This window comes from Sapajus apella, unplaced genomic scaffold, assembly GCF_009761245.1.
Source record: "Sapajus apella isolate SASKATOON/1434 unplaced genomic scaffold, GSC_monkey_1.0 scaffold40, whole genome shotgun sequence".
NCBI classification, from domain to species: domain Eukaryota; kingdom Metazoa; phylum Chordata; class Mammalia; order Primates; family Cebidae; genus Sapajus; species Sapajus apella.
The window spans coordinates 19,748,027-19,774,351 of NW_022436980.1; the positions used below are offsets into that span (position 1 = coordinate 19,748,027).

General features: G+C 36.6%; 1 protein-coding gene across 2 annotated transcripts in view; it reads right to left on the bottom strand.

The window, feature by feature from the left end:
• ADGRG7 (adhesion G protein-coupled receptor G7) overlaps nt 1–26,325 on the bottom strand; it is a 92,922-nt gene that overhangs the window by 36,150 nt on the left and 30,447 nt on the right. For both annotated transcript variants that reach the window (XM_032299275.1, XM_032299276.1), the window contains 9 exons: nt 25,104–25,237; nt 24,879–24,986; nt 19,629–19,795; nt 19,012–19,167; nt 15,381–15,493; nt 11,473–11,816; nt 10,696–10,792; nt 7,202–7,357; nt 2,743–2,899 (listed from right to left, as the gene is read on the bottom strand). In XM_032299275.1, the coding sequence (XP_032155166.1) occupies nt 2,743–2,899; nt 7,202–7,357; nt 10,696–10,792; nt 11,473–11,816; nt 15,381–15,493; nt 19,012–19,167; nt 19,629–19,795; nt 24,879–24,986; nt 25,104–25,237 (1,432 nt within the window). The remainder of the gene's footprint in view (nt 1–2,742; nt 2,900–7,201; nt 7,358–10,695; nt 10,793–11,472; nt 11,817–15,380; nt 15,494–19,011; nt 19,168–19,628; nt 19,796–24,878; nt 24,987–25,103; nt 25,238–26,325) is intronic.

Below are 26,325 nucleotides of genomic sequence, written 5' to 3' on the forward strand. Positions count from 1 at the left end.
GAAAAGAAAAGAAAAGAAAAGAAAAGAAAAGAAAAGAAAAGAAAAGAGAAAGAAAAGAGAGAGCAAGAGAAAGAAAGAAAAAAAGTAAGAAAGAAAAAAGTTACAGGCCAATATATCTGATGAACATTGATGCAAAAATCCTCAACAAAATGCTAGAAAACCAAATTCAGCAACACATTAAAAAGGTCATTCATCATGATAAAGTGGGATTTATCCCAGGAGTGCAAGGATGGTCCTACATATGCAAATCAATCAATGTGATACATTATAGCAACAAAATGAAACACAAAACCCACATGATCATTTCAATTGATGCAAAAAAAAAAAAAAAAAAAAAAGCAACAACCCTTCAGGGTAAAAACTCTTAAAAACTAGGGATAGAAGGAACATACTTCAACACAATAAAAGCTGTATATGACAGACTCACAGCTTGTATCATGCTGAATGGGGGAAAACTGAAAGCTTTTCCTCTAATATCTGGAACACAACAAGGATGCCCACTTTCACTACTGTTATTCAACATAGTACTGGAAGTCCTAAGTAGAGCAATTAGGTAAGAGAAAGCAATAAAAGGCATCTAAATTGGAAAGGAAGAAATCAAATTATCCTTGTTTGCAAATGATATGATCTTATATTTGGAAAAAACTAAACTCCACAAAAAAAATTATTAGAACTCGTAAATTTAGTAAAGTTGCAGGACACAAAATTAACATATAAGTCACTAGCATTTCTATATGCCAACAGCAAACAATCTGAAAAAGAAATTAAGAAAGTAATCCTATTTACAATAGCTACAAATAAAATGCAATACCTTAGAATTAGCTTAACCAAAAAAGTGAAAGATCTCTACAATGAAAACTATAAAACCTGCATGCAAGAAACTGAAGAGGACACAAAAAATGGAAATGCATGTTCATGGATTGAAAAATCAATATTTCAAAAATGTCCACATTACTCAAATCAATCTACAGATTCTATGCAATCCCTATCAAAATACCAATGACATTCTTCACAGAAAAAGAAAAAATGATCCTAAAATTTATTGGAACCACAAAAGACCTAGGATAGCCAAAATGATACTGAGCAAAAAGAACAAAACTGGAGGAATCACATTATGTGACTTCAAATTATACTACAGAGCTATAGTAATGAAAATAGCATGGTACTGGCATAAAAACAGACACATCAACCAATGAAATGGAAAAGAGAACCCAGAAACAAAACCATACAGCTACAGTGAACTCATTTTTGACAAAGATGCCAAGAACAAACACTGTGGAAAGGACAGTCTCTTCAATAAATGGTGCTGGGTAAACTGCATACCCATACACAGAAGAATGAAAATGATACCCTTATCTCTCACCATATACAAAAATCAAATCGAAATGGATTAACACTTAAATCTAAGATCTCCAAAACTCCACGACATCGGACTGGGCTAAGATATCTGGAGTAATACCCCACAAGTGCAGACAACCAAAGTAAATTGGGCAATAGGATCACATCAAGTTAAAAAGCATCTGCATAGCAAAGGAAATAGTCAACAAAGTGAAGAGACAACCCATAGAATGGGAGAAAATATTTGCAAACTATCCATCTCATTAATAACCAGAATATGCAGGAAGCTGAAACAATTCTACAGGAAAAAAAATCCAATAATCCAGTTAAAAATGGGCAAAAGGTCTGAAAAGACATTTCTCAAAAGAAGACATACAAATGGCAAACAGGTAAATGAAAAGATACTCAACGTCATTGGCCATGAAATGCAAATAAAACTATGAGATATCATCTTGCCCAGATTAAAATGGCTTTTCTCCAAAGGCAGGCAATAGCAAATGCTGGTGAGGATGTGGAGAAAAGAGAACCCTCATGCATGCTTAGTGGGAATGTAAATTAGTACAACCACTATAGAGAACAGTTGTGAAAGTTCCTCAAAAAACAAAAATTGAACTACCATATGATCCAGCAATCCCACTGCTAGATATATATCCAAAAGAAAGAAAATCAGTATATCAAAGAGACATCTGCACTCCCACGTTTTTCACAGCACTATTCATAATAACCAAGATTTGGAAGCAAATGAAGTATCCATCAACAGAGAAATGGATAAAGATAATGCAGTACATATACACAATGGAGTACTATTCAGCCACAAAAAAGGATGAGATGCTGTCATTTGTAGTAACATGGATGGAACTGGAGGTTATCATGTTAAGTGAAATAAACCAGGCACAGAAAGACAAACTTTGCATATTCTCACTTATTTGTGGAAGCTAAAGAGCTTAAAAAATTGAAATCATGGAGATAGAGAGTAGGATGATTGTTACCAGAAGCTGGAAATGGTAGTGGGTGGGCGGAGGGGAAAGTGGGAATGGTTCATGGGCATGAGTACAAACATATAGTTGGAATGAATAGGATCTAGTATTTGACAGCACAGAAGGGTGATTATAGTTGGTAATAATTTAATTGTCCATTTTTAAATAAGAGTATAAGTGGATTGTTTGTAACACACAAAAAAAAGGGTAAATGCTTGAGGTGATGGTACCCCATTTACCCTGATGTGATTATTAAACATTTTTGCCAAGATTGAAATATCTCTTTCACTCCATAATATACCCACCTACTATGTACACACTAGATTTGTTAAAAAATACTCTCTTAAAGGTAACTAAGCAATGGGTCAAGGTAATATCATCTCCACCACTACATGTTCTACTGCTTTCAAACTAATCCACACCATACCTGGGTAGTGTTGAAAAGGCAGAATATGTAGCTGAAGATGATCCTGATGTTATCATCATTAATTAACATCAGATATGCCAGGATCCAGGTAATTCCAAAAACAACTGCAACAGACAATGTGCTAACAATCTTCTTTGTGGATGAAACTTTTTTTGTGCTAGGTAAAAGGAAACAAGAAAAGTAATGTGGTTCATTAGGTTTTTACTTATCAATGTCACTATCACTCTCCTATTTAGAATGCATATTCAGCTGCCCATGTACACTGTTCATTTAAGAATATGATGCCTCAGGTATAAAAATGATGCTGTCTTACATCACTCTGGAGAAATCTGATTTAGCAAGCTTTATTTAAGAATACACTGATACTTGTTTAAAAGTTCAGGCAAACACAACTCCTTAATACTATAGCAAGCAAATTTTGAAAACCAACTTTTTCGTTGAAGTGGAATTTTTATTTCTTAAGTGAATGAAAATTGTAATAAAATCAACTTCATATTTTAAAAATTTAAACTATCTGCTTGCATTAGTGAATATATGGCAGCTGAGAATTAAAATTTTGGGTATACTTGTGATTAGTTTTGTGCCATAGGAAAAAAATTATCTTAAAACTTTGGCCATATTAATAACGTCAACACATCAGTAGAAATCACATCTTATCCTAAATGTCAGAAGATATTCTGAACTGGATGCCTAAATAGTTAACTAAACCAGTCTTGTTAGATGATGGTATTCTTGGCATAAAGCAAGGATTCTGGTATTTGGCATACTTGTAAAAACAAATAAATAAGTAACCATTGAACCTTAATTTGATAACAGGTCTAGAAACTCTAAAGACTAATGAAATTTGGTGAGTGTCTTATATTAAGAATATCTGGGCTAGATGCAGTGGCTTATGCCTGTAATCCCAGCACTTTGGGAGGCAGAGGTAGGTGGATCACGAGGTCCGGAGTTCAAGAACAGCCTGACCAACATGGTGAAATCCCATCTTTACTAAAAATACAAAAATTAGCCAGCCATGGTGGCGCATGTCTGTAATCCCAGCTACTCGGGAGACTGAGGCAGGAGAATCACTTGAACCCATGATGTGGAGGTTGCAGTAAGCCAAGATCGAGCAAGGCTCAGTCTCAAAAAAAAAAAAAAAAAAAAAAGTAATCATCTCAAAACTAGCAAAATTTAAATTTTGGCATGTTTTCCATTCATATGTTCTTTGCATTTTGTTTTTGAGGTTTCTGTGAGAAATAAAGATAGTTGAAATTTTCACGATATTGAATAGAACATCTTCTGTTCCCAACACGGTTTGGCTTCACTAATTTTGAAGTCAGGAAGCAACAGAAAGTTAGCTGGAGATGAGGAAGTGCTAGAGTAGGTGTTTGTTATGGTTCTTGGTGGGAAAAGGTTCTTTATTCCAATTTCCAGAGAGAGAGAGAAAACTCACCCAGGAAGGTTAAGAATTCTTTAAACAGGTATGTTGATATTGGACAATAATATGCATATAATTCTGTAGAAATACAAATATAATCCAAGTGAGTAGAGAGTGTTTTTAATGTTTTTGAATGAAGGAAATGTTTCACCCGGTTTGCAGCAATAAGAGAAACTAGTACTGCAAGAATGTATTTTTTAATGAAGTTTCTTACTTTGTCTTGAATATTTTAGTTTTATTTTTAAATTTGGAGGTCCTCCATAGTGTCAGACAATGCTGACCTGCCATACATTAGAATTCTTAGTTTCCCTACTCTTTATCAGGAGCAAAGAGCGTGATAAACCATGCTTTTCTGAGCTTGTCTGACTCCTAATCAATAACATGTTTTTAGCAAGACAACAGATTGAGGTTAGAGGATCAGTAGAACATTTTTATTTCATCTGTTCTATGGGGAGATTTACAAATCCCATGCTCTAAAGTGTTCTCAAACATTTGTATAGATTTCCCTTTCATCTTACTAAATTTTGCAATGTTCTTTTCAAGTATATTTGCTATTTAGTGTCTTTTTGCTGCCACCCTCCAAATAATAACTCCAGATTTCATAATTCCAGTTTTTACATTCGGTATCTTTCTGAACCATTCCCATTTAGCCTTAAATCTTAATCTTTCGTTTTTGGCAGCAACTTTTTTCCTGGGACCCCCCTTTGTGGTCTTCCAAGTCAGCGTTAGTTTTGAAATTATCAGCCCTGCATTAAGTTCTACATAGCATCTAATGTCAAAATAGAACCAACTGGTAATCACAGTATTATTATTATTATTATTATTAATTTTGAGACAGAGTCTCGCTCTGTCACCAGCTGCCAGGCTGGAGTGCAGTGGCATAATCTTGGCTCACCGCAACCTCCACCTTCTCGGTTCAAGCAATTCTCCTGCCTCAGCCTCCCGAGCAGCTGTGACTACAGGCACACACCACTATGCCCAGCTAATTTTTGTATTTTTAGGAGAGATGGGGTTTTACCATGTTGGCCAGGATGGTCTCGATCTCTTGGCCTCGTGATCTGCCCACCTCGGCCTCCCAGAGTGCTGGGATTACAGGCGTGAGTCACCACGCCTGGCCTAATCACAGTATTATTTAGTGTGGTTTCCATGACAACAAAAATACATATGAAGAAAACTCCTCAGGTTACTATTCCAAAATGTCTGAGTTTTGAATAGTGATCACTTTGTTCTGGTATTGACGTAATTATATTAGGAAAAAAGTTGATTGACTGTTTAATCAACATCTAAAATAAATGTTCAAATTGTCTAGTTCTAAAAGTTTACTAAATGCCTAGTGCAGTTAAACACATTCTTGTTTAAGAGCATGTTGCTAAATTTTTTACTTACTAAATAATCTGTGTGGCAAAATACATGTCAGCACTTTTCCCTCCCTTTTTGTTTCCTATTTTTGGGAGTCAACTGTAGCCATAAACTGTATCCTTGTCTGACACTTTGGCTAAAAATTTCCAGTTAGAGGAGTTTATTGCCAAATTAAATTTGGCTGTTTCCCACAACCCATATAGATATTAAGGAAGGCGTACTTAGATGATGTTTGGACTACTTTTAAAACCTGAGCAATGTCATTAATCCATATATGGACTAGTGATGAATAGATATTTTCATAAGAGTTTAAATGCTGATATTTGGCGGAAGAAGAGAGTAACTTGTATTCTAGCATTTCAAGTATTCTTACCACGGTGGCTTTCCCTGTTTGTTCAATAGGCTGACAATAGTGGAATCTATAAAGTTTGAGCCATTACAACTTTTGTGAGGATGTGTTTCAAACATTTCTGGACAAATCTTATATTTCTGGAAGAATGTAATGATCTTCTAGGTCACCTAAAACCAGCGGTCCGAAGCTGAATGTTCTTGAGAAATTTGTTTTTATTATGTCATTTGACATTTCAAATCAGTGCTCATATACAGTAATGTATTTCTTGATTTTTGGAGTAGAATTTATATAAATTAATTCCTTGAATATTGTTTGAGATCATTAACATGTCAGGGCAGTTCCCACTGATTTAGATGGTCAAATAAAATCTCATTCAGGAGGCTTGAAACATTGTTCTCTGTCATCGTTCAACAAAACCAAGAACTGGCGCAGCTTCGTAAGCTGTAGATTCAGTCTCTGCTAGTTCATATTGCATGGTAATTTTGGACAGTCTTTTGTTAAGCATGGTGCTTGTACTGGTTTAAATAAAATGTTAACATTAAAAGAAAAAACAGATATAGTCCCACTAAAGATGGTGGCTTTTACTCATCTGGTCATACTAAGTGGAGCTGTTACTTGAGCCCAGGAGTGCAAGACCAGCCTCTTTTCTATAGAGACTACATTTCTATAAAAAATAGAAAAAGATTAGCTGGGCATGGTGGTGTATGTCTGTAGTCCCAGCTCCTCTGGTGGCTAAGGGAAGAGGATTGCTTGAGTCCAGGAAATCGAGGCTGCAGTGAGCTGTGATTGTGCCATTGCACTCCAGCCTGGGTGACAGAGCAAAGACCCGGTCTCAAAAAATAATAATAAAATAAATAAGAAATTTTAGTGCTGTTGTGTAATTCAAGCAATACATGTAAAATATAGCCAATAGGCACTGATATTAATAAAATGAAAATTCAAGTACCAGCATTCCCTCATAACTCTCTCATTTCTTTAATTATTCAAATATGATTTATTGAATATTTAGGATAAGCAAAGAAAAATTTCTTTTTCTTGCAGTCTGGGTTTAGTTTTTAGTTGATCCTCTCTTTGCTGAACCCACGGATGTGGAAACCCAGGATATTGAGAGTGGACTATACTGATGTGAGAACACGGTAAGATCTACTTTCTCAGTCAAAGCGTAAGGGCAAATCTCTCCTGCAAACCGCATAGCCCTGCCGTTGTCTGAGTTTGAAATCTCCTGGAACTGTCGATGCGTTATGGAGCTGTGTTAACACAACTGTAGGAGCTGTGTTAAGTGCTGGATGAGCCTTGCCTGGCAGCTTCCCATTCATTGGGAATCTTACCTTGTGAGGTTCTGATTATTCTTCCACAGCACTTTGACTGAGATTATAATAAATATAACAACATTAGTGATGAGGATAATGGCTACAGGTACGATGAATGACCATAACAATGGACTTTTGATAACATCTCTGCTTTCTGGAATTGCCAGCCAGCAGCTGTGGAGAAAAAAAAAATTATTTCAGCAGACTAAGAAAGGTATATATACTGGTTCTTTGTGCTATTAACATTATTGACATTCACTCAACTAAAAGATCTGTTAAAAGTTAGCATCCCTCGGCACTTTATACACTTGAGATGACTTCTACCCACTAGAAAAGTGAAATAATATACCATAACTTTAAACTGTCTCCTATTGATGGGCATTTAAAAAATATCAACGTTTAACAAGAGTTTGAAAAAGTTATTTAACCTCATTGTACCCATTTTGTTTTTGTTTTGTGGGTTTTTTTCTTTGGCGGTGGTGGTGTGGTGTTTTTTTCTCTTCTGAGGTGAGAATAATAGTAACCACCTACTGACTGTTGTTGTTGAAAGAATTAATTAATTCATTTAATAAATATTTATAGAGCACATACGATGTGCTAGATACCATTTTCGACACCAATGTATCAGCAGTGAATGAAACAAAAATCTCTTCTTTAGTGAGGTTACAGTCTGGTACAGAGAAACAGATAAAGTAAATAAAATACATAATATGTCAGATGGTGACAAATACCATGGAGAAAAGTAAATCAGGTCATGAGAGTAGAAATTACTGTGTGTATGTGTGGAGGGGAGGGGTGTTTCATTTTAAATAGAGTGGTCAGGGAAAGCCTCATGGAAAAAGAGCTGTATTTGAGCAAAGACCTGAAGTCGATGATACGGAAAGGTGTTCCAGGCAAAGATCACATCAAGTGCAAAGGCCCTGAGGTGACAGCTTCAGAAATAACAGAAAGGCTAGTGTGGCTCTACCACAGTAAGTGGATAAGGTTAGTGGAAAGATACCAATTGTGTAGGAGCTTTGTGGGTGATTGCTTGTACCCTAAGCAAGATGGAGAGACATGACATGATCTGTCTTGAGTTTAAAAGCATTAGTCCAGGTACAGTCATGAGAAAACAGTATGAGCAAAAGTAGGAAATAATAGGTTGGTGCAAAAGTAATGGCAGAAACTACAATTACTTTTGCACCAGCCAAATAGCTAGGCGTCTATTGCAATAACATGGGACCAGCAGAGGACATGTTAAGAAATCGTCTGATTCCTGATATATTTAAAAGCAAAGCAAAGGAATTTATTGATGGGTTGGATGTGGTATGCAGGGGAATTAAGGATGACTCCACAATCTGAGCACCTAGAAAGGTAGAATTACTATTAACTGGGAAGATGATGAGATGAACAGGTTTGGGCAGGAAGCTGAGGAGGTGCCTATTGAACAGTCAAGTGGAGGTGTCAGGTAGACCGTTGTGTATTACAGTGATGTGAAAAGCTATGGCACATATTTGGCATTCAATTGATTTTATTTTCTTTCCCTTGGAGGTAAAACACCATTATTATACATTTCAAAGGGTTTCTAAAGTTGTTTGCATTGGAATAGTGTGAACTTAAATTGTTAGAAATCATACTTCTAATCCGAATGACCTAGGAGGATACTGAAATGATGTTCAGATCTCTATAACGAATTTAAAAATGAAAAGGCATTCTTGCCTCTAACAGATAGAATAATAAGTCCATCCATAAATAAAACAGCGCCACGTTCACCTTCAGGATGATGGAGGTTGATCTGACAAATACTACGGACTTGAGGTCTGGAGAGCATCACAATTGGATGTACATGAAGCGTTTATCTCCTTGGTAAGTTTGCCATGGGACACGGAGAAAGACAGCTTCACCATAAAAACAATACTTGAAAAATTTCCTCTTAATTATAATTTCCCAGGGAAACTTCAACCCTTCGGGAATGCCTGAAATGGCCTACGTGATAGTGGTACGAAGAACTAGGGGTAGAGCGTTAAAAAGGAATGTGCCCTGCCCTACATTCACCCTGTAACTGGGTCTATGCAGAGATAGCAGTATCTCAAGTAAGTGGGTCAGGGGTTTCAGGATGACTGGCAGAACTGGGAGCAACGGGGGAGCGCACAGTCTCTTGAGGAGCAATTGCTAGGAGGATAACACAGGAAAACCAAATAATCCCTCCTGGTTCTCAATACATCCTGAAGAAACATGGCCCTTGATGGCATGTGTGTAGGGTGGAAGGGGAGAGAGAAAGTCCAGGAGGAGGCAGATGCTCATGTCACCCATCCTTTCCTCTCTCCCCAGCTTCTCTTATTATCAGTTGGCTCATATCTTCCCCAGCAACTAACGCTGTAATCAGGAAAGGAGCTGCTCTTAATTATTTATAGCTCAATGTGAATAAATTTAAGTCAATTGGCTTCTTTTTTCTGAAGACTTTTAAAGGAGTGAGTCTAGCCCTGTGCCTGGGTTAACACCAATTAATATTGCAACTTGAAGTGAATTACCTCCCCCATGAGATATTTGCATGTTGGGTACCTCTAATTAGATATTTCTAATTGTGGGGTTCAAATTTTAAAACCTAAAAAGATATTAAACCATAATTAAACAGAGAGAAAGTAGTGTCTGGGACCATGGAATAAGGCCAGGCAGTCAGCTTCCCAGCCCACAGCTGGGCACCATCAGTCCTGGGAAAGAGGTGAGCTCCCTGAACACCACAGCCTTCCCTTGGAGTCCTTGCCCATTTCCAGAAGTTTTGCTTTCATTTGTGTTGGTTTGGAACTTCAGGTGGAATTTGGAAATAAGAATAGTTAGACTTATAAAATGAGAAGGGAAGACAAATTGAAGAGCAGTTACCATTTGGTAGCAGAAATGTGTATAAGGAGTTGAGTCTCAGTTCAGTTCCACTCTTTCCGCCCCCACCCATAAAAAGCAAATGCCATACAGTCAGATGCTCCTGTTCCAACAGTTCATTATTCACACTGGAGTCACAGTAAGAATTTGTTATATATGATGAATCATTGTGAAATATTCATCATAATCGTATCAACAAAGAATTGGTTTATATGAATGAGACACACAGAGCGTCTTCTTCACGTCACTAAATGTTTTACACTTGATTGATCCCTTGCAGTAAACCCCAGGATAAGAATTACTATTATCATTATTCCCATTTTCTAGATGAGAAAACTAAGATATAGGGTTACTAAGGATCATACCTATTAGGTCATGATTTTCAGATTTAATGAAAGAAGACAAATTTGACATAAGGAAGTCCACATTTATAAATTTAGAAATTGATTACTTGCTTTACAAAAGGACTTATCATGAGAGATTTCCATGTCATCATTTTTAAAACATAATGTGTTCTTTGAGAATTTGAAATGTCTACCATTAAACATGACAATTATACAGTGAAATGCAAATTATAGTGACGCTTGGAGTCAGTATCACTGAACAGTTACACTCTTAGTTCAAACAGTTGGACATTGAAAAAAATATAAACTCACATTTCCTCTTGCCGGTATTCTAATTCCCATTGTGGATTCTTTTCATTCTGAGAATAAACAACTCCCACCGTTACGGCCACTACTATAGCTGGGACTCCTATGTGACAGAGAAAGGCATGGAATTAATAATTTATCCAGACTTGGATTAATTATAAAAGACCATACATGAATTATACATCTGACCCTCTCCAGGATATATGTTGTTTTCACTACGGACATAATGCAAAGTGATCCTACATATGCAGGTCGACAGTGGACATAATTTTTCTCCAAGTATTTTCCTTTCCCTTTTAGTGATGGCTCTACAGATCAATCCTATTTCCGGTTTCTTTGTAACTCTTACCACTATTTTCACTTTTAGTGGCATAGTTTCTCTGTCACCTGAATAAATTTAAATTTAGATATCCCTAAAACAAGTCTGTGATTGTCACTGTGATTGTCTTTCTTGAAACATTTCCTTTAAAGTAGCTGGAAGTTAATCATTTGTGGTCTAGATCTTAAATCAAATTAGTAAAAAGAGATATTTAAGGAAATTAACAATTTCAAGTTAGTTACGTTGGTTTATGACGTATCTCGTATTCCTGCCTGGATCACATCTGCCCCCTTCACTGGAGTGTAAGCTACTAGATAGAAAGTATTCTTAGCAATCACTCTATTTTCTATCTCCTCTTAATTATGTCAAGGCCTTGAACTATTAGACCTTCAATCAGTGTTTGTTTAAATTCAATGATTTCCGCAAAATTAAATTCCTGAGAAAGGGGAGATACAAACACCTACCCCATCCAATTAATGAGATGAAGAGAATGAAATGCCGAGGAAGAGGCTTCATGGTCCTTATGAGAAAGAAATAGAGCTGTGCCGCGCTGAGTGTGTTCCAGGTAAACGTCACTAACAAGAAATAGTGCAGTAAGGCGGCAACCGCAGTGCACGTGGGATTCGGGGTGCTGATGGTGTCTGTCTTGGGTACCACATTATCGGTAAAGTCCATATTTTCGACGTCACCACTTGTCTTCAAGTTCTTATTGGAGTTTTCAATTCCAAACACAAAGAGGAGGTTGAAAATCAACATTGATATGCACAGACTGACCAACACCCACGTTACGGAGGTTTTTCTGACTTTCCTGAAAACAAATAAATAAATAAATATAAAAAATGAAACAAAACAACTGCACAAAACAAACGTTAGTGAAATTTCTAGGGAACAAAGACTACTATTGCCCAATGGAAGTTCAGTTCATAGCCCAGTGGGGACAGCTGGTAAATCCATCTTCTCAATTACATCAGAAAACTATACTCTCCTCTTACAATTTCCGCACAGTCATGAGTTAAAGGAAACAGGCTGATGTATCTTTTCCTGAAACTGTGTTCTAATCAAAAGTGATAGCTAATCTCCAAAGACGGCTCCCAGTGAACCTACTTCCGAGTAGGTACGCCCTGTGTAGTTCCTTCACAGAGGCCTGGCAGCCAAGCCAACTTATCCTTTAAACACAATAGTGCTTAGTGTTTGTAACCCATAGTAATGTTTTGACTTCTTTTAGACGTAGAAGAAAAAAGAGGACTCTTCTCAAAGAATATTAATATATGCATCTTTGTACCAATTGAATCATACAATATTATTTTTAATCTTTCATTAATAACATGAAAGGTTCCACAAAGGCACAAGTGCCTGGGGAGCATAAAAGTCACAACATGGCCCTCCTGGTGAGACACCCAAGTATAAAGGGGTCTCGGGGAACCTCCAGCTGACCTGCACACTGGGAGAACTGGCAGGAGCTGTGGGAAGGTTGCGCCCTTTGCAGGGGAGAAGAGCCTGCCTCTGCTCTTCGGGGTGAGAACCCAGGATTCATCTGCGTGGGGGTGAGGGGCGAGGAGCCTACCAGCAGAACTCACACTTTGCTGAGAGTTCCTGTTTCCCTTTTCATCCAATAAGCCCTGTCCTTCTCACCCTCCAAAGTGTCTGTGAGCCTGATATTTCATGGTCATGTGACAAGAACCCAGCTTTTAGCTGAACTACAACAGCGATATAGGAGAAAGTCTACAACACTGGCAGCTTTTCCTTTTGTGCTCCTGGGAGTTCTGAGTCACTGTGTAAAAAGCCCAGCCACCTTGCTGAAAAAACTGCATGCAAGTCCTCTGAGACTGTATGGAGAGGGAGGAAGACCCAGCTGCCCCAGCATCCTAGGTGACCCTCCAGATGACTCCGGCCCCACCGCCATCTGACTGCAAGACTACAGCAAGACCAGTGGAAAAATCTCCCAGCTGAGCCCAGACAAGCCACAGAATCATTAGAAATAATAACTGTTCCTATCCACTGAGTTTTGGGACAGTTTTTTATACAGCACTAGGTAATAAGTTCTACTCTAGATTTGCAAGCTTATATGAAGGCCATCTGTAGAAGAGGCCCTATATGGATTTTTTAAAATTTTGTAATAGAAAATTCTGCACATTAGTAGATGAACTTATATTTAAATGCAGAGAAAAAGTCTCTTGAGTTTTTCAATGTAATTTACCTTTAAAACTCAAAATATCATTTCAACTTACCATATTTTCAATTTACAATCAGTTTATTGGGACATCATCCTATCATAAATCAAGAAACTTCCTGAATGCTGTCACTTTCACACCATCTTAAAGCTGAAAAATTGTAAGTTGAACTATGGTCAATAGGGGACTGTCTGTATTCTGTGCATTATTATTATATGGGAACCTGTCCACGAACGAAGAAAATTTTATAGATCAGGATTTTAAAATCAATAAAATTTTGTCTTTATTTTTGTTTTGTTTTTTCTCTCTTTTTAAAAAGTTCAAAAAATCCTCCTGCCTTGGCCACCCCAAGTGCTGGAATTACAGGTGTGAGCCTTCGGGTCTGGCTTTTATTTTTGTTTTTGTTTCCTGATGAATTTTAGTGGCATCTATGGTTGCATAATTGTGCTAGAAAACAAATTGATAAAGGAGGAAAAAAATCTGATGACAAATGAAAGGAGTGAGGTTTGAACAAAGAAACTGGTTATGCAGCAGCTATGACTCATCCCTATGGGACCAAATAATTGTCAGAACAACGGTGATCATGGCAGAAATAGAAAGAATGAGAGAATATAAGAGGCATTTAATTTTCCATGACAAACATGTAGTTACACGGCATGTAGTTTTCCTTCAAGGCACTTACCACAATATGTAACTACATATTCATCTGTGTATATATTTTCATAATGTCTGCCTTCTCCCCCCAACAATGTATATTTCAGGAGAGATAGGAGATTGTTCATAGTTTTGTATTCAGCGCCTTACATCATAAGCATTCACTATAAAACTTTTAAATGAATGGCAGAGGTTCATTTAATGTGAAAAGGGGAAGAAAAGGAATCAAAAATAATTCTGACTCTTTGGAGAAATGAGAATCAAAAACAATTCTGCGTCTTTGGAGAAATGAGGCAGAGAAAGTGAAAGGTGATCATCTTGCTGCGATGGAAATAAGGAAGTGATTAAAGACGGAGATACGATAAAACAACGTGAAGGCGCGCCCTCTGGCGACATTGGGAAGTACGCTTTTTACAAAAAAGTACAGCAAAGGAATATAGAATGACAGACTAGAAAATCACCATTTTTCAACTACGAATGTAATAATTTGTTCCAACAAGGATCAGTAATGGATAACAAGATAATTGAGTAAAAGATTTTTGGGAAGCAGGATATCATGCATTCTCAAAGTGGCACCCCACAAGTCACCTATTATTTACGTAGGGAAAAAATGAACCTTTAATATGTGGAAATCTGGCAGATATCACTTTAAACAAAGAATCAAACTTACAGTCAACAATAACGGGATGAACTGATGTGCCTTCTTGTGTCACCCTAAAAAAAATTCCATGATTGCAGTATTCCCACCAAAAATAATTAACCTGCATCTCATCATGAGGAAAATTTCAGACAAATCTTCATTGTGGAACATTTTTCAAAATATCTGGCCTGGATTCTTGAAAAAAATTCAGCATCATGAAAGGCCAAATAAACATGAAATGTGAAGTTGACAGAGGAAACACGCAGTAAATAAGTAAATTAATAAATGAACAAGCTTCTAAAAGACAGCAGGCAGTTAAAAAAAAAACGTAGCATGTGACAAAAAATACAAAATGGGATACAAAATTGGACCTTGAATGAAGGGGTCAAGGTGGAGAGAGGTATTTGTTTATAGTTCATTATTTAAAATTAGACTTTAACTATGGGATTCAAAAACTTTCACCATTTGAAAACTTTATATGTCTTTGAAAAATGTTTCACCATTTGAAAGCTTGATATATTTTTTAAATTATTTTTGTAAAAAATTGCTTTTTAGCAATGCCTCTTTCCTTTACAAATACAAACTAATAGGCATGGTTCTATTCAACACTAAGGAATTATGGCATTAATGAGCTGCAGGACCACATTAATTTTCCATGACAAACTTGTAAATAAGTGGTATATAATTCACTTCCAAGGCACTTGGCACAATTTGTAATTACATATTTATTTGTGTGTATTTCTTAGCCTTTCCAGGCCTGAGTGTCCTCCTCGGTAAAATAAATACATTCAACTGAATCTCAGGTCTCCTCTAGTTCAAAGACACTGTAATTCTGATGAGTATTCTCAGAGTAAATTATACCAGAATAGCAACTTCCCTTCTGAAAAGAGCCTGCTTCTGGTCTTACCTGGTAACAACCTGAAATATAATTGTAAGAGCCAGACCAGTAATAGACAGTGCACATCCAACGTTGGATAATACGTCAAGTGATTTGGGATATTGATAATCCTTTTTGAAAGTCTGAAAAAGAAGTTAAGATCCATATTTTTAAATAACCATCCCTGAAATATCAATGAAAGTCAACATCACAGAGTTACATGGGTCAAAATGACCAGATAGTCGCCAGATGTATTTTCTTTTGTAAAGCTCTTGATATATTTAAAAGTGAAATACATCAACCCCTAATTGCTGAGCAGTTTACCTGAAGTACAGGCTTGAGAATAATTATCTAGCTTAAGAATAATTATCTATTTAATGCAGTTAGGGAAAAATATACAGTCATGCCTTGGTATTTGCAGGGGGATTGGTTTCAGGACAACTTGCAGATGCCAAAAGCCATGCATATTCAAGTCCTGCAGTTGGTCCCGCGGAACCTGCAGTTGTGAAAAGCTGGCCTCCGTATACCAGTTTTACACTCTGAAAAGACTGTGTTATTTTCCATCTACATTTCCTTGTGGATGCAGAAGCTGCCCAGATGGAGGGCAGATATTTTTTACTGAAAAAAATCCACATATTAAGTGGGCCCATACAGTTCCAACCCATGTTGTTTACACGTCAACTATTTATACTTTTCCTTGATATCTGAAATCAAAGTTGTTTGAATGAGATCTAAACCGTCAAAAGTTGCCTCACTTATTCATGACATTACTTTTATGTGTAACGGGACTCTAAGTTGACGCACTAAAAATAAAGTTGCAGAAATATTTTCATCAATATGGAAAGATGTTCACGCCCTGTTAATTTTTTAAAGGAAGACTTATTTTTGTGTAATATATCTATATAGCTCTCGACATGTTTGGGCACATATGTATATGAGAATATATACCATGTGAGCATGTACTCTTAGAAATCTGATGAGATAGTAATCGTGGTCGCAGGGTGGGTTGGATATGTATAATTCATTTTGCTTATCTGTACTTTCTGATTTTTTAAATTGTTAAAATTAGAAAAGCAATGTATAATTATTTGTAAAATCTGAAAGGAATATAGAAGAATAATACACTGCCAGCTACCCCCACACCATATCTACCTCTTGAGAGCCTTTCATTTTTCCAGAGGTGATCTTTTCTTACGTGCTTAAAAATACTATCTATGTCTCTCTAAGGAGCAAAGGTCATTCAATGTGAGGAAAGAAAAGTCTTCTCAACAAATGGTACTGGGACAATTGGAGAGTCACATACAAAAGAATGAAGTTAGACCCCCACTTCCCACCATACCTGAAAATTTACTTAAAATGGACCATAGTAGATCTAAGTGTAAGTGCGAAAACTATAAAACTTTCAGATGTAGAGAAGTTGAAGCCCTCATATATTACTGGGGGGAGCGTCAAATAGTTCAGTCGCTATGGAAAACATTCTAGCAGTTTCCCAAAAGGTTAAACACGGAGTTACAGTTACCATGCTACACAGCAATTCCACCCCTAGCTATATACCAAAGAAAATTAAAAACATATGTACACACACTGTACATGAATGTTCACATTCGAATTGTTCACAATACCCAAAAATTGGAAACAACTCAAATGTTCACCAGTAGATGAATGCATAAACAAAACATGGCATATTCATACAGCAAAACATGCAACAACACTGATGAATCTTTAAAGCAATTATGCTAAGTGAAAACAGCTAATTACCAAAGACCACTTACTGCATGATTCTGTTAATATGAAATGTCCAAAACAGGCATATCTATAGAGACAGAAAATACATTTTGGTTGCTAGAGCTAGGGTCAGAAGCAATGAGGAACGACTGCTAATGTTGATGGGGGTTTCTTTTTGGGGTGACAATTATGTTTTAAACATAGCTTGTGGCGAACATTGCACAATTCTGTGAATATACTAAATTACTGAATTATATAGTGTAAATGGGTGAATTTTATGGTATATGACATATCTCAATAAACATGTTAAAAAATAAAAAAAAACATAAAATTCAGCCTTTTACACAAACAAACAGGGTTCACTAACATAATAGCATTATGCTTGAATTGCCATTTTACTTTTCCATAAACATTTTTCCATATCAGTATATTTTTATTAAACACTTTTATGCTTTATGCAATGACTGTGTATTGCTTTAATAGAAATAAAATAAAAACAAAATACACATTTAAAAAGAATAAAACAAAAATTTTACATGATTTCTTGTGTGTAGTATACTAATAGATGCAAAAAACATAAGATTCATAGGTCTTCAGATTTTAAAAATAATCCCTTCGCTCAGAGCCAGTTTGTTCTTACTTTACATGCAGTTTTCATTAGCCACTTAAAAATATATATATTGCAAACCAAAACTAATTACAAATGTAGCATGTAGGGATTGAGGCAGTTAGATCCTAGTGAGAAGAAATAGCTAGAGCCTGTCCTCAGAAAAGGGAAAATATAAGTATAATAAAGTAATCCGTATCATTTAACAGGTATAACAGCCTGTGCTTTACATAGCTATTCAATGATTCTATGACTTTAAGATATTAAAAAATTAAACTTTTCTTCTCTATCTCCTGATGGATAAGGCAGATCTCTCTGTAATACAAGTTAGAAAAGAAATAATCCAAGTGAATTAAAATAATAGAGCTTTTATGGTTAAAATGAGAAAACTAGTTATCTCAAAAAGTTTTAAAAAGCAAGGTTCTGTGCTTTGATAATGCAAGCCATACCCAGTATGTTCTACCGATCTCCACTGGCTTCCTAAATATGGCTACATTATAGCTACTGGGGAATGAAAACATCTGCCTCTCCTTGGGAGAGTCATAGCATCAATAGTCCCTTACTAAGGAGAAGGACACTCTCCCATAACTCCCCATTCCATTGTGTATAAAAGCATTCCATCCAGCACATTAACTAACATTTTTGTTTCACTGGAATAATAGAAATCATACAGAAGCCCTTCTTCTGGCGAGGGTCAGCATAAGAACTTTGAGAGATGCATGCACAGCTGCACACCAGAGCTAAGTGGTATCAGTTACTTGCACGGCGTAAAATTCTTTTACCTCTAAAACTCTTTTAGAGGTAAAAGAATTCAGGAATACATGGAGAAACTAGGGGACCGACTGAAGGAATTAAAGAGCTTTTTCTTTTATGTCTTCTAGCAAACACTTAGTAACCTGAGCAATTTCAATGGGAAAAGCTTTGGGTAACTGATTTAAACTATTCACATATAGGTAAGTATGTATTGAACCTGTCTCTGACACACAGTTATACAGCCTTACCCCTGGCTATAACAACGTTATGCTTCAGAACATGCGAGTTAGTTGAATGGAGTTCATCAGCTTTTCCTTCGCACATGGGCTCCCTTCCCAGGATCAAATACATAGTGCTGACCTCTCTACCCTAAGACACGTAGCAAAAAGTTCTATTCTGCTTGCCTTTACCAGCGCTTCGCTTTTTAGTCCTATTATTTTATTTCCTGTTTTTCCATTTAATCTGAGTTGAGAATCTATGTAAATTAAATCCCAAAGTTATTTCCAAGGAGCACATACTAGAATTGTGTATGAGGAAGATTCTCGCCTGGAAAGAGATTACTATGTACATTCTTACCATCAATACAGCAAAATTAGTAGTATGGTTGCAGTGGCAGTGCAGAAATCCATCAGTGCCCTTTTCTTTGTGACAGCCATATGTGTCCCAGTCCTTAGTTGCAAAATTCCAATAGACACAGGCATAGGAATTGAGTTGATATTCATCTCGGTTGTACTGTGAATTGATAAGACAATTACAATCACTATTTCTAAATGCTTAATTGGGCTAAAATCAAGTAATATAAGACAGTCGTCTGAGAAATGAATAAATATATACTAAGCATTAGCACATCCATTATAGATTAAAGAGAGGGAAAAAAAGACGTCAAATCTAAGTTAGTTAACTTTGCATTTAGTTAGTTTGACAAAAGATATGGTTGGGAGAAATATTTAAATGGATACATCAAAGAATCTTTTAAAGAGTTTTGCTGTAGATTTCTTTTACTTGAAATACTCCTGCTTTTGGTATTCAAGAGTGGTCTGAATTTTTATTATTTCTGTTCACGGAAAACGCCCCATTCCTCCTAATCTCTTCCCCTGTATGACTCTATTCAGTCTCAGCTGCCACCTTCAGAAAGACAGAAGGCCAGAAAGCATGAGGACACTTTTTTCTTGCATCTGTAATGAAAAACTCACCTTTGGACTAAAGGCCATTTCAACAGAAGCACTCTGACCTTGCTCATTTCCATCAGTTTTGCTTGAGATAATTTTTTGACTAGAACTTGATTTAGCTATAAAAGTTTTTGATTGGAAAAGCTTGTCATTTTGATAAACTACAAAGCCACATGCCTTGGCGTTTCCCCCTGTAGGGAGAAAACGACATTAAAATCAATAAGTGAACTGTAGGGTAAACAGAAAACAAGATCTCATGTTATTGTAGAAGTGCATGGCTGCTTAATATTTGAGTAAAGTACAGTAAAAATGGTTTACTGGTTGAAACTTTACTTAACTGAAATACGTAATTAACACATATAACCCGTGATGGGCCATTCCACCCATATTAATTTTTTTTCTGAGCTTCACTTTCCTTACCTTCTACATAGGAACAAGAATTTCTGCCTAATCCACCTCAAAAAGGTATTGCAAGGATCTCACGTATAAAGTAAACATCTTGCTTTATACATGAGAGATGGAGAAAGTGAACGCCACATGTGGTAGCCCCAGCCCATGTTGCCTCCCCGACTGATAGGATATGAGACAGGAAACAGCAAAGCTGGGACACCAGGATGGCTGAGCCCAGAAAAGCACCCCTTGAGCCCAGTCTCCTGTTCAAAAGGGACTAGTGGTGTTAAGTCACGGAGCAAGGAGTTCAAGTCTTTTTCTGTGGCGTTTTTGATGTAGGCACTCTTCACCATCTCTTGAACTATTGTTCCCTGCTGTCATGACAATCATGGGCTTTTCCCAAGGCTAACAGGCTACTGTGAAACATCTTGTAGACATTGGCAAAGGTAATCAGCTGTTCATCAACGATCCTGAAAGACCATCACTGCTGCAGAGGGTTTTGCACCCAGCCCATTGGTGGCAGCAGTAAAAGAGAACCAGGACTAACACTTTATACAACTCTTGGCATATCTAAAACAGCAGAAGCATCAACAGTTTACATTTTAACTGAATTAATTTCCTAAACTCTGTTGTCTTTCACAAGCGATAAAAGGAAAATGCCGTGGTGTGAAACCAAAGTACTCAGTCATGTGATTTGAGAGGGAGACATGCGAGACCCCACAGCCCCCAAATTGTCCTCCTCTGCAGCTGTTGCTGGAGCCTCCACCTGGAGAGAAAGAGATGGGTTGCTGACTTTTGTTCATGCCACATGGACATCACCAGATTGCTTCTCCTGTACACTAAATGGAAAGTTAACCCTAAAACTACAGCAAGGTTTCTTTTTATTCTTTCTTTAAAAATAAAAGAATGAGATGAAGCGCAGTGGCTCATGGCTATAATCACAACACTTTAAGAGGTTGAGGCAGGAGGATTACTTGAGTCCAGGAGTTTGAGACCAGCCTGAGCCACATAGCGAGATTCTGTCTCTACCAAAACTTTTTTAAATTAAAAAAAAAAAAAAAAAAAACTAGCAGGTCACACCTATAGTCTCACCTACTTAGGAGGCTGAGGCTGGAGAATTGCTTCATCTTGCGGGGTTAAGGCTGAAGTGATTTGTGATCATGCTGCTGCCTGTCATCCTGGGCAACAGAGTGAGACCCTGTCTCAAAAAAAAAAAAAAAAAAAATAGGCTGGGTGCATGGCTCATGCCCATAATCCCAGTACTTTGGGAGGCTGTAGTGGGAGGATTGCTTGAGTCCAGGAGTTCAAGACCAGTCCAAGATAGGAGACCCCATCTCTACAAAAAAACTGATTAAAAAAAATGCCCAGTTATGGTGGCACATGTCTGTGATCCTACCTACTCAGGAGGATGAGACGAGAGGATTGCTTGAGCCTGGGAGGTCAAGGCTGCCGTGACCTGTGATCGTACCACTGCACTCCAGCCTGGGTGACAGAGCGAGACCCAGTCTCTAAAATAAAATAAAATAATAAAATAAAAATCAAAAAATTACATGCTTGATGTAAAATTCAAATCCATAGAAGACTTTTTTTTTTTTTTGAGATGGAGTTTCACTCTTGTTGCCCAGGCTGAAGTTCAATGGCGCGATCTCAGCTTACTGCAACCTCCACATCCTAGGTTCAAGTGATTCTCCTGCTTCACGCTCCCTAGCAGCTGAGATAATAGGCACCCGCCACTATGCCCAGCTAATTTTTTGTATGGAAGGCGTTTCATCATATTGGCCAAGCTGGTCTCAAACTTCTGACCTCAGGTGCCACCCACCTCAGTCTCCCAAAGTTCTGGGATTACAGGTGTGAGCCACAGCGCCCAGCCAGAAGATGTTTTTTTAATTAGAGTGTTGCTCACCCCCTCTTAATTTCTACAGTAATTTGATCATTTATTAGAAAATGATTATTTTTATAGATACTCAGAATCATTAGAAGAAATTACATCTACTACTATATTGAAATGTTTTTTAAAATCTCCATATTTCTAGATATACGTCCTTGATGTCTCTTTATTTATTTTCTCTCACTCATTTTTTCCTTGATCAAATTTGTCAGAAGCTTGCTTCATCTTTTCATGAAATTGATTTTGCGTTTTTCATGCTTCCTTAGCTAATGCTTAAAATTTTTTAACAACTCATTTTATTTTATAATACATTTTTAAAGGATACACATTTTCTTTTAAATGCCTCTTTGTCCACATCCGACAGGTAGATGTGATGTTTTCATTCCCATTAATTTTCAAATAATTTGTAATCTGCAGTTTAATTTTCTCTCTCATAATGGCATTTAAAATTTTTCTAATTGGTTAGAATTTTAGCTATTCTTTTAAAGTACACTTCTAGTTTGATTTCATTGTGGTCAGGAGCTATGTCCTATATGACTTCTATTTTACAAAATATATAAGTTTTTCTTTGTGGACTAGTAAATGGTCAGTTTTTAACATACTCCATGGATATTTTAAAAGAAATTTTATTATCTGTTCTCTTTCTACAACAAAATTACATACACATGAGTATATATAAAGGTCAAGTTTATTATTTTTGCCTACTTGATTTTCAATTTCTGGGATAGTTGCACTAAAATCTGTCCCTATAATGGCATTTTCTGAATTCCCCATGTATTTGGAGATGTCTTTTAGGAGAATTATTTATCCTTCTAAAAGACATCTTGATGATGCCTTTTAGGAGAATAAATAATTAAACTACAGATATTTTTGGAGACCAGTTTTTTTTGAGATGGAGTCTTGCTCTGTCGCCAGGCTGGTGTGCAGTGGCACGATCTCGGCTCACTGCCATCTCCACCCCCATGTTCAAGCGATTCTCCTGCCCCAGCCTCCTGAGTAGCTGGAATTACAAGTGCACACCACCACACCCAGCGAATTTTTGTATTTTTAGGAGAGATGGGGTTTCACCATATTGGCCAGGATGGTCTCGATCTCCTGACCTTGTGATCCGGCCGCCTTGGCCTCCCAAAGTGCTGGAATTACAGGCATGAGCCACCATGTCCAGCCTGGAGACTAGTTTTTTTAACAAATATAAAAATGTGTCTCTTTCTGTCCAACTGGTTCTCTGTCTCTATAATAGTGTTTTTAATTCATAGACTATATTGATTATTTATATGAAATAAAAAAATTAGATTTCTACATTTTACCAAACACAAAAATGAATTCTAAGGGCACTGTAAACACACATATAAATACAAACACTAAATATGTTCGGAAGAAAATGTAAGAGACCATTATGATGACTTTAGAATAGGGAAGCATCACTCATAAAAAAGACACAAAGTACCAATTATACAAGAAAAGACTGATACATTGGGTACATTGATATACTACAAATTAAAGTTTTGGTGTGACTAAAAACATCAGAAAGATAACTGGAGTCTGGAGTGAAGATATTTATATAATCAAAGAAGAATTAATTTTCAGAATTTAAAAAGAATTTCTAATGGCCAATAAGAAAAAGATAAACTATCCAATGGAAAAATGATCAGTGTTTGAAATGGTGAGTCCCACGTTGGGAAATCTGAATGTCTAATAAACACATGGAAAGACGCTCAAATCAAGGGAGAGAAAAGCTAAGCAATCATATCATACCATTGAACTTTCAAGTTGCAAAAGGAAAGTAACAATATATGTTTCATATTATCAATTAGACAAAAGTTAATAAGTTTGATAACCCACAGATACACCTTCAAAAAAGGGTAAGTTTTTGTTTAAAAGTTCTATACAACAGGATAAAATTTATGTAAATATTTAAAAACATCTCCTCAAATAGGATATTTTGTTTATGGATACATAAGTATACATAAACAAAAGTTTAAACACAGCTATGAAAATGATACACAACAACTTCAGAAAGATGTAACTTCTAAGGAGGGGGAATGGGAACGGATAAGGTCGAGGGCTTCAGGTGCAACTGTAATATCGTCACTCTCTTTTTTAGAGATCGGAAGCAAATACAGCAAAAATTGACATTACTTTGCTGGTAAGTTCATAGGTACTGCTGACATTACTTACTGTACTTTTCCATATGCATGAAGTATTTTAAAATTAAAAGAAAAAATGCACAAGGACATAGACGACTTAGATTTAGTTTCTACCATCACAAAGCATGTGGCCAAAGCAAATGAGAGCAAAATTCCAGAGTGCCAGATTCATGGATAATACTCTCTTCTTTTTTAGTTGCTGTTATAAATGCATTCTGTCTAACACATAAACTTTCTGGCATTGGGTTTTTTTCTTTGAGAAGAAATGAAAAGTAAGTGTATGTGTTTGATTTACTTATTTTTTTTTAGACTTTGAAAAATACAACCACTTCAAGTTACATGTAAGAATTTCTGAAAGGTTATATGCAGGATGACGGTGAGCACACAGTGGGCACCACAGAGAGGTGGTAACCTAAAACTGATACTGCTAAATAATGACTGTGCCAATTACATAGACTTTCCCAGGGTCAGGTGTGCAGGATGAATCTGAGCCTGGGAGTGTCATGCCACTAGTAAACATGGTCTGAGCTTGTGATTCAGTATGTTTTAAATGTGTAAATGTACAAGCAGAACCACCTTAGTAAGACTTTTGCAGGAAAACATATCTGTGTGCATGGCCTGGGCATTTCAATTCTGCTACTTTCCAAAACGTTTTTGAGAAAAGAAAAAGAAATTATGACTTAGAATAGTAGAGTTGAGATTACCATAATATGTCAGAACTCAAACATACTCAAATGCAAGTTACTCTGTATCAAACTAAGTAGACATTATTTCTTCCTCAGTAAATTAGAAGTTAGTTCCATGAATTCTAGTCCATTCTTTTTTAATGTAACAAAGTTTGAGACCTACCATTTTTCATGTTAAGCAAAATCTGCAGTTCAGTGTTTCCATCTGGATTAAGGCCACTCACGTTTGTTTGTATAAATGTTGAACCAGAAACTAGGGAATCACTAGCTCCTATGAGAAGGGAAAGAGTAGAATTGTAAAAGTCTATATTATCATGCGCAGAGCATTATTCATCATCGGTAGCAGAATGCTCTTTGCCATTACAAGCACACAAGATTAACAGCTCACCTTTCTGCACAGAGAAGCGAACACTTGAAGGCATATTTTCTGCAGATAAATTTGCTGACTGTATCACGATGTTAGGTTCCACCACTGATTGATCACCCAAAGACAAGGAATAATCCTCCATTTGCTCAATAAGCCTGCATATAATAAAACACAACTTAATACTCAAGATTTTGTCATAAAATCAAAGGTATGTGTTCTCTCTTACACTACAGCCAAAAAACATGAGCATAGAATTGTGTGGTCATGACAACATTGATAATTGCCTGGCAATTGACAATTGATAATTGATTTACTTCTCTGGAGTCATGGTATGTTACATATACTTAAAAAAAAAATTCTGGGGGATAGTCCTCACTGAAGGCCACCTTGAACATAGATGGCAAAAAGGTAGAATTCAAGAATGATAGATTTCCCAGAAGAAATAGTCTTTATTATGATGCTTTTGGCATAGAAGGATGGTGTTGCCACCCAGCATTGGCAAGGCGTGCACTTCTAATTGTTTCTCCAGTAGTGAGAATCCGTTTCCATTTATTGATCTTCTTCCTCTCACTCAAACTTCTTAGGATCCAAAGCATGTTTTGAAAGTTGTTCTTTCCTGAGGTGACAGTTCAGATGGAGCCACCAAAGAGCAGAGCTCTGAGCTCGTTGCCTCAGCTATGAACTAAGCCCTGAAGGTTTACACAATGTTCTTTTCTACTTTGACTAAGTTGAAAGATAGATTAGATGGAAGGTGGGAGGGAGTGTCAATTTGGTGTTCTCCAAAGAAAAGTCATAAGACCTTTTCTTTTTCTTGTTTCTCGTAGAAATATTTGAACTATTATTTCTGTACTTGACCAAACAAAACCTCTGTATGTAAAATAATCAGTCCGGTTTTTCCAGAAATGAAAGGATTTCATCAGAATGTAGTTGTTCTAAATGCCAAATCTTTATTTCTCTCACTAAAATATCTTTTTTCTACATCTAAATGAGATAAATAGAAAGTTTACAAGAATTGAGGGTTGCTTTATAAAAAGAACGTAATCATCATTCCTACGGAAACATTCAGATTAGATCCTCTGCTTCAAATGTTTTCCTTTTATAAAACCATTTTTAGAAATTCACACATACCCCAGAACTGCTTTCAACAGGAGGAATACCTAAAAAAAAAAAAAAACACCTCCAATTTGCAAAGAATATCATTCTACCTAATAGTAACTGTTGAGTACCTACTGAGAGGCCAGCA